Source organism: Otolemur garnettii, unplaced genomic scaffold, assembly GCF_000181295.1.
Source record: "Otolemur garnettii isolate 467f Iridium unplaced genomic scaffold, OtoGar3 scaffold00045, whole genome shotgun sequence".
Lineage (NCBI taxonomy): Eukaryota > Metazoa > Chordata > Mammalia > Primates > Galagidae > Otolemur > Otolemur garnettii.
The window spans coordinates 6,273,192-6,285,697 of NW_003852440.1; the positions used below are offsets into that span (position 1 = coordinate 6,273,192).

At 38.9% G+C, this 12,506-nt stretch overlaps 1 protein-coding gene across 4 annotated transcripts in view; it reads right to left on the reverse strand.

The window, feature by feature from the left end:
* The window catches only part of ENAH (ENAH, actin regulator), a 179,570-nt gene that overhangs the window by 21,323 nt on the left and 145,741 nt on the right, over window positions 1-12,506 (reverse strand). For 2 of the 4 annotated variants that reach the window (XM_023513887.1, XM_012805916.2), the window contains exons 5-6: window positions 3,814-4,118; window positions 1,272-1,382 (exon numbers count right to left, since the gene is read on the reverse strand). In XM_023513887.1, coding sequence (XP_023369655.1) covers window positions 1,272-1,382; window positions 3,814-4,118 — 416 coding nt within the window. The remainder of the gene's footprint in view (window positions 1-1,271; window positions 1,383-3,813; window positions 4,119-12,506) is intronic. The other 2 variants (XM_023513889.1, XM_023513888.1) reach the window with 1 other exon arrangement.

The following is a 12,506-nucleotide window of genomic DNA, read 5'->3' on the forward strand; positions in this document are numbered from 1 at the left end:
AAAGAAAAAAGAAATAGAACTACGCAACAGATCACCTAATTTTTTTCAGTGGGGATTTGGTAAATAAAATAAGTGCTTATAAAATTTGGAAATGATGTAAGTATATCCCTGAAAAAAAAAAAAAAACCAAACTAGTGCATATGATGGCAGTACCATTGGAAATAACAAACCCAAAACAGTCCACGTAAACATTAAGTGATACAGTTAACTTCTATATTAATTATTTAGAGACAAAGTGGCCGGGTTAGAAATAGAAAAGAGGGGCAAGTCCCACTCTTCAGTATTTTAAAAATATTTCACAATTCAATGTGTAGTCAGGGTTGAGAATTGCACTAAAGTAAAGGAATTTACTAGTACAAAGTGAAACCTCAAAATACTCTCAGAAATAATTAAATAGCATAACATTTGGAGGTTCACAGAGGAGTTTTATCCTATAAGATGGGAGGTAGGAAATGTTCAAATCACAAAGGAGTATAAAATCTACCCTGGGTAGAGTGTTGTGGCATCACAGCTCACAGCAACCTCCAACTCCTGGGCTCAAGCAGTTCTCCTGCCTCCGCCTCCCAAGAAGCTGGGACCATAGGCACCCACCACAACAACTGGCTATTTGTTTTTGGTTGCAGCCTACATTGTTGTTTGGCGGGCCCGGACTGGATTCAAACTTGCCACCTTAGGTATATGTGGCTGGCGCCTTAGCCACTTGAGCCACAGGTGCCGAGCCAGGAAACACATTTAACAATGATACTGCAAAAGATAACAAAACCTAGTTCGACATGGAAATTCTTTGTTTTGACCCTTCAAATGCAATTAATCTAACAGTAAAATTTAACTTAATTTTTCTACTTTAAATTTTTTTTTTTTTGAGACAGAGTCTTACTATATCACCTCCAGTAGAGTGCTATGGTATCACAGCTCACAGCAACCTCAAACTGCTGGGCTTAAATGATTCTCTTGCCTCAGCCTCCCAAGTAGTGGGGACTATAGGCGCCTGCCACAACACCCGGCTATCTTTTGTTGCTGTTGTCATTGTTGTTTAGCAGGCCTGGGGCCTGTTTAAACCCGCCAACTTTGGTGTATGTGGCTGGTGCTGTAACCACTGTGCTACAGGCACCAAGTGTCTACTTTAAATTGTAAAACATTTTAAATACATAGCAATACTACATATAGATGTTCAACTATCAAAACCAGTCTACCCATTCTTCTAGGCAATTACAGTTTCTGCTATCTATTTTCAAATGATTAGTTGTGAGTAGCAATAATGAAAGCCTTACCCTGCTGGGCTGGAGTCTCGGCCGGCTGAGAGGCTGCCTGCAAGCCTGGCTCAGAAGCAGAAGAGTCTCCCAGCACAGAGTTTAGAGGAGTCTCAACAGAGGCAGGGGCAGCTGCAGAGGGAGAAGGGAGAACACTAGGCTTGGATGAGGGAGTTGAGGCAACAGGGGTGCTTGGAGGAGGAGAAGCTTGAGATCCACAGTGTGAGAGTGATGCGAGGGAAGGCAGTGGAGGCGGCGGCGGAGGAGCTGCTGGCCCTGAGGTAGGCGGTGGAGATACTGGATATGTTACAGAGTCAAGCAGCCCATTGGGTGCTGTCGGTGATGGAGGCATTTGGGGCACAGGAGAAGAAACACAAACAGGGAGGACAGGCCTTGGACCAGTAGCTTTGCCTGGGGGGCTGCTAATCATTATTGGAGGAGATGGAGGGAGGGGCGAAAAACTGGAAGTAGACCAGGCACAGGGCTTCGTAGCTGGAGGCTGAGAAGAGGGTGTGTTCACAGGAGAAGAAGGTCGAGAGTTTTTGTTCAGAGGACGAGGAGCTGTAGCATAATGGGGAAGAACGGGGTGGAAGGCTGAACCTAAAGATGTTGCAAAACGTGTCGCTGAGTGTCGCAGTGGTGGTGTAGGGGGTGTGGAAGTAGGTGGCAAAGCAGTCACCACCGCATAATCAGGAGTGGCATCGGACACTGGAGCTGAGATGACTTTAGCATATGATGGAGGAGGTGCTGGAGGAGGCTGGCAACTGGAATACTCAGCAAGTGGAGCGCTATACAGGGAGCTGTCTGAAGATGGAGCTGGACAGAAGGTGGAAAGCAGCAGCAAAGACAGGATAAAAAAGGAGAGAGAAAAAGGGAGCTAGTGAAGTCACAAAACCAGCATTCAGATAAAATGTATCAATGTAGACTACAGTTAGTACCAGAGAATTAGGCACATGTGTAAATAACTACTTTCAACCAAGAATATTTTAACTTGTAAATACATTTTGAGATCTGAAAAGAGGATGAAATAAGTTTTCTTTTTATCTAACTAGTGAATTAATAAATTAAGTGGATTAATGTATCCTTTATAAGAAAAGGCTAGTAGTAATCTTAATTTTTGTTATTTAGTCCACTAAAAGGACATTAAAATTACATGAATAGGAGCATAAACAGAAGAATAAATTTAGTTGTTTTTTTTTTTTTGAAACAGAGTTTCATTTTGTCGCCCTCGACAGAGCGCCATGGCCTCATAGTTTACAGCAACCTCAAATTCTTGGGCTCAAGGGATTCTCTGGCCTCAGCCTCTGGAGTAGCTGGGACTACAGGCGCCTACCACAACAGCCAGTTATTTTTAGAGACGAGATCTCGTTTTGGCTCAGACTAGTCTCGAACTTGTGAGCTTAGGCAATCCACTCGCCTTGGCCTCTCAGAATGCTAGGATTACAGGTGTAAGCCAATACGCTCAGCCTAGTTGTTTTTTTTTTTTTAAGCAACAAATAGCAAAACTGGTAAAAACATTTATTTACTACAAAGAGCGAAGAATTTCCTATTCATTCAATGATTATTTGTGGAAAAGTTTTGTTTTCTTCGCCATAACTCTAGAAAATAATTAGGTAGTTGAAAACAAATTAATTAAACAATAAAAACCAACGAATCAATATTTAATCAACCTACATTGAAACTTGTAATGCCATAAGGAATAAAAATAAATCCTATAATGAATGTTAAAATATCCCAACTCAGGCTCGGTGCCTGTGGCTCAAGTGGCTAAGACACCAGCCACATAAACCTAAGGTGGCGGGTTCGAATCCAGCCTGGGCCCACCAAACAACAATGATGGCTGCAACCAAAGAATAGCCAGGTGTTGTGGCGGGTGCCTGTGGTCCCAGCTACTTGGGAGGCGGAGGCAGGAGACTCGCTTGAGCCCAGGAGTTGGAGGTTGCTGTGAGCTGTGATGCCATGGCACTCTACCCAGGGGGACAGCTTGAGGCTCTGTCTCAAAAAAAAAAAAAAAAAATCCCAATTCAAACTTTCAGCCACCTAATTCTTATGTCTTTAATAAATTCCACCAGATTAGTAATTTTCACTAATGTTTAACAACACAAGAAAATAGATTTATAAAGTTTCAGAGAGAATTTTCCTTACTTTCTTAATTCCTCCTTCAAAAACTTTCAGCAAATTTCTTGCTGAATGGTACTATAATACTGAAGAAATCTGAGTCAATTTAAGTGGTCTCATAGGTGAAATATATTCCAAGGCAACCAATATAAAAAATTTCCCATAAAAACATACTTACATTCTATAGCTAATTTATAGGGAGTTAGAAGAATTAGAAGCCAGAATAAAATTTTCCAACAGTTTTCTTTAAATCTCCAAGCAATAAAAGCAATACAGAGAGAAATGAAAAATAAAATGTTAAAGTAGCAATTGCTATTTATTTTTCAAAATTTCAAATTGTATTGCTTAATCCCAAAGCATCTCAGATGTGAAGCTGTTTTAATACATGACTGCAGAAAACACCATCCAAGCTCAGATCAACAACAGAAGTCTGCAAATTTCTTACCAGCACTGGACACTCTGCGTTCTCTTTCCCATTCCAGCTGTTCCCTTTCTAACTGCTCCTGCCGCTCCCTCTCTTGCCTCTCCCGTTCCACTCGCTCCAGCCTCTCGCGCTCTTGTCTGTCTTGCCTCTCCCTCTCCAGGCGTTCCTGCCGATCGCGTTCTCGCTCCTGTCTCTCTCTCTCCAGATGCTCTTGCTCCAGCCTCTCCCTTTCTACCCTCTCTCTCTCCAACCTTTCCCTTTCCATTCTCTCTCTCTCCAGTCTTTCCCGTTCCAGCTCCTTTTGTCGTTGCTGTTCTTGTAGTTGTCTGTAACAAAATTTTGAAAAAAATTACAATTATGCATCTATGGTTACTCAATGTTAAAAAGCTATTGTTTTCAAAATAAATCCTGGTGAACTTTTATTTCTGATTCAAATCAAAGCAATGTAGTGCACACAATCAACGTCTCTCCTCTCACGCGAGGAAAAGATACCTTAGAGATGGCATGTATTTCTGATGGGTTTTTTTTTGAGACAGAGTTTCACTCCATCACCCTCAGTAGAGTGCCATGGTGTCACAGCTCACAGTAATCTCAAACTCTTGGGCTTAAGCAAGTCTCTCGCCTCAGCCTCTCGAGTAGCTGGAACTACAGGCACCCGCCACAACGCCTGGCTATTTTTTGGTTGCAGGTCTCGTTGTTTCTTAGCTGGCACGGGCCAGGTTTGAACCCGTCAGCTTCGATGTATGTGGCTGGCGCCAAGCCAATGACATATATTTCATACAAATGAAAGTATTCCTCCTCTCAGCATCATATTGGCTAAATGCTTAGCACATTACACTAAGGCCTCGTTTTATTCTGTACTTCTCATGAATAAATTGTTACAAATAAATTAATTTTCCAAGTAACTGAACATATCACTTTAATGACCAAAAGTCATTATTTTAATCATTTAATAAAAAAATTATAAAATTATAATTTCCTCCCTAAAATATACTATCATATTTCAACTGATACATTAACACTTCAGAAAACACAACAGCTGGTCACAGTAATAGTGCCACAAATGATGACTGAATGAAAAACAGACAAGAAGAAATAAGTTTTAAATCACTGAAATCTCATATTCAGAGGCAACTATAATTAATATTTTGGTGTATATATACTTCCAGACACTTTCTTCTGTAAAAATACACACTTAAACTTTAAAAACCGAGTAAAATGGAATCATAATCTGGTACTCTTCTGAAATCTGCTTTTCTTTCTCTCAATACACAATGGGAGAAATTAACAATTTTATCCTAAGCCCTCGTTTCAGCATCTTTATTTTCCATGAATGAATAATATTTGATTGTTTAGTTACCCATCGTTTAAGTAGTCTCCTACAGTAAGTTGAGTTATCCTAATATATTACCAATACTACAACAAACATTAAACTTCATCTTTGAACCCTTTTCTATTTGTTTCTATATAAGATTAATACTGACTCCAATTTGCTAGATGAAAAGAGCAATTTCTTAAAATTTTTCTCTAGTAAAAGCTTGTTCTTGCTATGTTGCCTAAGCTGGTCTCAAACCCATGGCCTCAAGTGATCCCTCCTGCACTAAGTTCTGGCATTCCAGGCATGAGCCACAGCACTGAGCTTTTCCATACCTAGTTCCAAAACCATCTTTCAGAAAACTTGTGCCAATTAACCTTCTCTTACCAAGTTATCTTCATCTTACACATACATATTTCATAGCCTTGTAGGGCAGAATAAGTGAGGTAATTAATGCCTTAAAAGCTCTTTAAAACGCATCTGGAGCATAAGAACACTCAGTAAAGGTGAGCACTAATATTACCTAGACATTTCAAGACAGGGCCTTTTCTGAACTAGCTGATAACTGATAGAGGCAAAGTTAAGTGACAGCACGTGTGTGCTGCGCTCTGTTCCTCACAGCACTATCAACCCACCAATAAATTTTTCCAAGAATCTCTCCCTTCATGTTTCCTAAGCTGATTTTAAAACAAAAGAAAAAACCTACTTGATAAGCAATCAACCCTAACTTCTTTCACAAAAACTCACAACTTCCCTTTGGACATATCACCATACTTAACAATGACTGCACAACAAAAACAAAAAAACCTATGGTAAAGGTAGAGCTTATTGTAGTTTAGATATTGAACATCAATAATAAAATCAGTTTTAATTTTATAGTACTGACTTCATTATGCTATAATAAATCACTAGCCTCCAAAGTTTTTGAGGGATAACAGTATCACTGTGAGGACGAGGGGAAGAAATTAGAAGTATACAAAAGAATACTTTTTAAACTAAACAGAGGCTCAGTGCTGGTAGTACAGTGGTTACAGTCCCAGCCACATACACCGAGGCTGGTGGGTTCGGACCCAGCCTGAGCCTGCTAAACAACAATGATAACTGCAAGAACGAAAACATAGCCTGGTGTTGTGGCAGGTGACTATAGTCCCAGCTACTTGGGAGGCTGAGGCAAGAGAATCACGTAAAGCCAAGCTCAAAAGTTTGAGGTTGCTGTGAGCTATGATGCCACAGCACCCTACCAAGGGTGACGCAATAACACTCCGACTCAAAAAAAATAAAAATAAATAAATAAAAATAAAATAAACAGAAAGGTCAGGTTGATTAATTTTTAAAGTAAACTATTTAATGAATAAATTCAGCAGAAGTTTGTTTTAAATTTTAAACATTCAACATGTGTCCAAAATATAAAGTCTACTTAAAATATAGTGCTCTTAACAATCTGTGGGGCCTAACGAGCAAAAATATATGTTCTCATCATTCTAATTACAAGATGTCTGAATATGGAGGCTAAAGAAGGCACTGTAATTAACTTCAGAGCATAGTAGCTGTACCAAGAAATCTGTGATGAAAAGATCCAAGTTTATAGTTCCTTTTCATATCTGTGTGTCACTTCTGTTTTTATGAAAGTAATACAAGTACATAGTTTTTAAAGCCTTACAATTAAAACCAGCAGTTCACTGCCCCAACTCTCCCACCTGTTTCATACTCCTTTAGCTGTTTCTTACTTATGTACATTAACTTTAGATATCTATTTTCTAATCCCTCACCACAAAAATACTGATTATTACAAGCAGTTAAGATATTGAATAATCAATACTCAGAGTTTACGTTATTAACATGATAATGCAAATATTGTTGACAGTAGAGCCACAAGGTATTCTATGACTGTATTTCATTTCTCATTCAAGTTCTTGTTATTGTTCCAGCAAGTAATAGCTGTTTCTCCTAGAAGCACAATGCTCTCAGTGCATATAAAAAAAGCAAGCTTCACAGGCAGAAGGTCAGGCATGGGGAAAATGAATCTGAAAGGGTAAATGAACAACGACATTTGGAACTGGGCTGTAGTGATTTAAAAGGAACGTTCCACATGCTTTAAGATTCTAAGGTGCTCATGAATGAAAGATTATGGAGTACCTAGTGATGCAGGAGAGGAGCACAAGTGCCAAGGAGTCTTTCCAATTTCATTGATACATGATTCATAGAAACAATTCATTTAGCTGCAGGAGACTCTCTGACTGCATTTTCTTGTTTTGAAGGTAAGAAAGGAAATGTGTTAAACATCTCTAGCTAATTTTTACCCTGTTCACTGAAAAGATGTCAATCTAAACAGATTTCCCAAAATAGTGTATCAAGCAGAAAACTTCTGGCTTATAAATCTTTAGTGCTATGAATAATTCATACCTAAATTAGATGGTTTATAAACCCAATTTTCATGTTTTGACCTCCAAAATAAGACATGTAGTATATCTTTTGACAAGGAGTTTCCAAATTTATATATTACACTTTTCTCAGAATTATCACTGCCAACTCACACATGAAAAGTGTACCTGGCTTCTCTTCCTACTTCTCTTCAGTCATTAATATGTACTCTGTAGTCCGAAGATGTTCTCAAAAAAATCTGACAAGATTAATTCTTTAAAAAGTCAGGATATGCATGCTGCAATCATTTGAAAGTTTCTGAGAAAAGAATATAACTTTTTTCAGAAACAATTATAGCTCAAATGACTGACATTATAGCCACCAAAGTAAAACACTGAGACATAGTTGCTTCTACCACCAAAATACCTATTTTTCTCCAAAAAAAGCTTAGCCCTAAATGTAAATAGGTATGTGGAGTACTGCCCTACAACAAAATTAATAACTTACATATATTCAGATTTTTAGTTTATTCATGACTTATTTTTTGAAGCAAGTAAAATGTAAATAACAAAATTTCAAGATATATTTCATCCAGCCTTAAATACAATGAATAGCATTAGACAAATAAAGAAAATGGTTTCAATTTTGACACGGAAGTAGATCATACTAGGAAAAATGTTCTCAATTGGTAACACTAACACTGCTGTTCTGACATTTGTCAGAAAATAAAACTACATAGATACTGCTTTGATTGTGTAACATTAACACTTCACTATTCCAATCGTAAACAAATGAAGAATGAAGAAAATTTAACAAGATGATCAAGTTTTAATATTACGAAGCTCCTGAAACAAGAGCCAATACTTACAACAGAAGGCGGTCGACTCTGGGTCCATGCTGCCTCTGAGAGAGAGCTGGAGGACTATACACTTTCATTGCTCCAACTGCTCAGTTACATGCTGGGACTATTATGGCCCTTTTATAACTTTCTGGTAGTGGAGGTGATTTGAAACTATTTATAGATAATAACTAAATTAAGTTCTATATTGAGACTAACACAGGACTGACTCATGTTTCTAAGAGTAGATTTTTTTTCATCATAGCCAAGGAAGCCAAATATTAATAATGCAAGTACTCAGAAACCAAAACTAATTTAAAAAATGACACAGGATTGGCACCTGTAGCTCAAGCAGCTAAGGTGCCAGCCACATACACCAGAGCTGGCGGGTTTGAATCCAGCCTGGGCCTACCAAACAACAATGACAACTACAACCAAAAAATAGTCGAGTATTGTGGCAGGCACCTGTGGTCCCAGCTACTTGGGAGGCAGAGGCAGGAGAATCACTTAAGCCCAGGAGTTGGAGGTTGCTGTGAGCTGTGATGCCACAGCACTCCACCCAGGGCGACAGCTTGAGGCTCTGTCTCAAAAAAATAAAATAATAAAATAAATTTTAAAATGACACAAATATAAACAGAAAACTACACTATTAGCATGTTAATGGCACTGGACTAGTTAACATCTAAGCAAACATTTATCTTATCAATTGAACTGTACACTTATTAAGAATAAAAATTTAACTTAAAAAAGCAATAAGGAACTTAAAAAGTCAAATACTATTACAAGGCTTATAACAAAATAGAAATCCTCTTATCAATCCTTACTTATCAATTCTGATTTTGCTCCCCAGAAGCAACTACTTTCACACTCCATCTTGTTTCCGAATACAGTAGTTTGTTTGCAACTACTGCTTTCTGGTTTTTCTGATTTACGTGTTACTCACTGATTTCTTACTATATAAATCAGCGGTTCTCAACCTGTGGGTTGCAACCCCCTTTCAACAATGAGAATACACTGCGGCATCAGGAAGGCTGAGAACCACTGATACAAATAATTTAATTCCTACATCCCTAACCTCCTAAAACCTTTTCATCTCTAATAAAATCAGTAGTACCACTTTGGATACATCAATATTAATTTATCATATACTTCACTGCTGATCACACTGACTTTCCAGAACACTTTCTTTCTTACTGATACTAAAAATTAGTGCTTTAAAAAAAAATGGTTCTTTTTCTATATACCTACCCCTATTTCACCTCAAATTCTTCATCAAAACTGTAAACCCCTTAACATGGTCAAACATGGTAAGTGATTAGGTTTTGTCTTTCTTCTCCTCAGAAACACCCCACCAGGGGCCCTCATGGGCTGTTCCCTAGGTTTTCTTTTCACCTTAGTCATATGGAATTGCCTGATTTTTTTCCTGAGTTGTTGCCTGTTTCCTGGATCCTCTCATGGTTTCATCATTCTTGGTTTGTTCTCTCATTTTAAAAGAATACATCTTCTAATAGCTTCCAAGGAAGTTGTTTCCAAGCAGAGGAAGTTTTTAGCCTGGAAAGAGTTTCTCTCAAGGTTTTGAAGCCCCTTAACCACCTATTCCCAAGATTTGAAACATTCTCTTTATTCTACTTTATTCTAAAATTCCACGGTGATATGCCTCAGTGATCGGTCTTTTTGTTTTTCCACTTACTGGGCTGAGCGCAGACTGAGCTTTTCAATGTAGGGCAGAAAATGACAAACTTACAGTCTTAGGATCGGATCTGGTCACACCCATCCATTTACATGTCATTTATAGCTGGAGGAGTTGTGCAAATAAGGTATATGCCTTAGGTCCCACAGAGCCTAAAATATTTATTATCTGGCCCTTTACAGAAAAAGTTTGCAAACTTCTGATATAGAAGATCAAATCACTGAGTTCCAGGAAAAATTTTTAAGTTACTTATCTGCAGATCCATTTTACTAACATTTTTCTTCTCTGAATCTCCTCATCCTATTATTTAGATGTTGGACCTCCTAATCTGACCTGACTTTCTTATGTACCATCTCCATGTTTGATCACCTTTACAGAATGATACTGGGGTACACAAAGTGAAAACTAGAATAAGGGCCCCAAAATTCTGTAAAGGAACAGGCTCAGCTAAAATAATGATAACAACCAGCCACTGTCCCCTCATTCACTTCCTAACAGTTATTGTCCCCTTGTTTGCATCTCTATAATTGGAGCCTAGTGGTACATTTTTGAGGTATCTTCCAGGTCCTGGATTCCACTGGATTGACTGACCCACCAAGACCAAGACACTGACTCAACTGGTCCTACACCTTCCACTCAACGTCCTGCATTCCAGTACACTGGCTAACCCACCCAGACAGTAGCCTAAAACCAAAGCACTGATGGTTTCGCCCCTGAAACCAGCCATTTAGTAGACCCTGATTGCCTAAACCTCTTTGCCCACCGAACTGTCTTTAAAAATCCTGTCTCCCCAATTCTTGGGGCAGAGTTGAGCAGTTTCTCCCATTTCCCTGCTTAGCGCTATGCAGAATAAACACTTTTCTTCTGTAAACCCTACTATCTCTAGATACTGGCTTTCTCTTGGGCAGCAGGCAGGTAAACTTGGGCTGGGTGGCAAAAATTTCCTCAATTTTCTTTCACAAATCTTCTGATTTGCTTTTAAAGATTTAATGTAGCTTAAAAATTTTTTCCAAGTTATTTTATTATCTGAAAGTCTTTTAGGCCCTTGAAGCTATTATAGTATATTTTTAGGTTTTCTTCTGTTCCCTGCATTGCATCTATTTCAACTAATTTCGATTATTTGTTTTGGTCTCCACATGACAGAAGTTTGCTCTCAAAGGTCTGACTGATCCTCGGCTGTCCATTCACATTTGTAAGTAGCACTACAGCTGATCAGAGGCGCTTAAGTAAATGACTTTCACTTGTAGGAACCTTGAGTACCAACATCTCTGCCTTTTCTCTTGGCCAAGGCAGTTTTCCCAAAGAGGGGCTGTAAAGGTCTGGCCGCCAGTGTCTAGGACCTGAGCAAGGGAAAGAGAGGAACTCTGCCAACTTTGACTTAATCCCACTTTTCACTTGGCTCCTCACCTACACATCCTCACGACTGTAAATTTATAATAAAATTAATAATGGTTTTCATTACATTTTTCAGTATTAGTGCAGAAAAGTGCCAGTTACTTAGCCAAAGGTAAAGGGATGATTTCACTCAGCTTATGAAATAAAAGGTGGCCTGAGGGCACTTTATCATTCCTCTGAAAATGAAATTAAGAAGAAAAGTAATTTTATATAAAAAACCACATGAAATAAATTTTGGAAATATAATTTATACTAGGTACCAAACATCACACTAGACCAGCGATTCTCAACCTGAGGGTTGCGACCCACAGGAACTGTATTAAAGAGCTGCAGCATTAGAAGGATGAGAACCACTGCACTATCTATCTATCTATCTATCTATCCTCTCCCACTGTGGTTTCTACGCTATAAAATTAGATCCAGCCAGGCACTGCTGTTAGCTAAGAAAAAGTAAACACCAGTACCAAGTGTCCACATAAATATTTATTTAGTAAATATTTTGTGGTTTTTTGAAATTTTTTTTTCCCCAAAATAGACTATATGGGATGTATGTCAAAGGCAAATAACAAATACTGTTCTTATTGTTAGAAATTACTAAAAGCAACAAAAAGCAGGATGCCTTTTTACTACATGACAAAGTGAAGAAAGGAGTTTTAAAAAGATGTTTCTCAGCACAGTATACAAAAGCCCTTTTCAGGGCAGACACAGCTCCTCTCGGTGTACCGCCGGTCCTGGGGAGAGAGGGCCCACACTCGTGCTGCGTGCTTCTTTTGGCATCTCCCTGCCTTTCCATGCCTGCTCCTTCTGCCTGGAACACTCTTCTGGTCTATGACTGAGAACTCCGACTTTCAAAGTCCCCTATGAAGATCCCCACCAGTTCCCAAACCCAGCGACAGAAGAGCCTACCCCACACGCAGAGTGTGTATTATCTCATAAACCCCACAACATTCCGAGGTGGCATCTTTATTTGCTCCATGTGGCTCAGTGAGTAGGGCGCCAGCCCCATATACTGAGGGTGGCGGCTTCAAATCCAGTCCCAGCCAAACTGCAACAAAAAAATAGCTGGTGTTGTGGTAGGCACCTGTAGTCCCAGCTACTAGGGAGGCTGAGGCAAG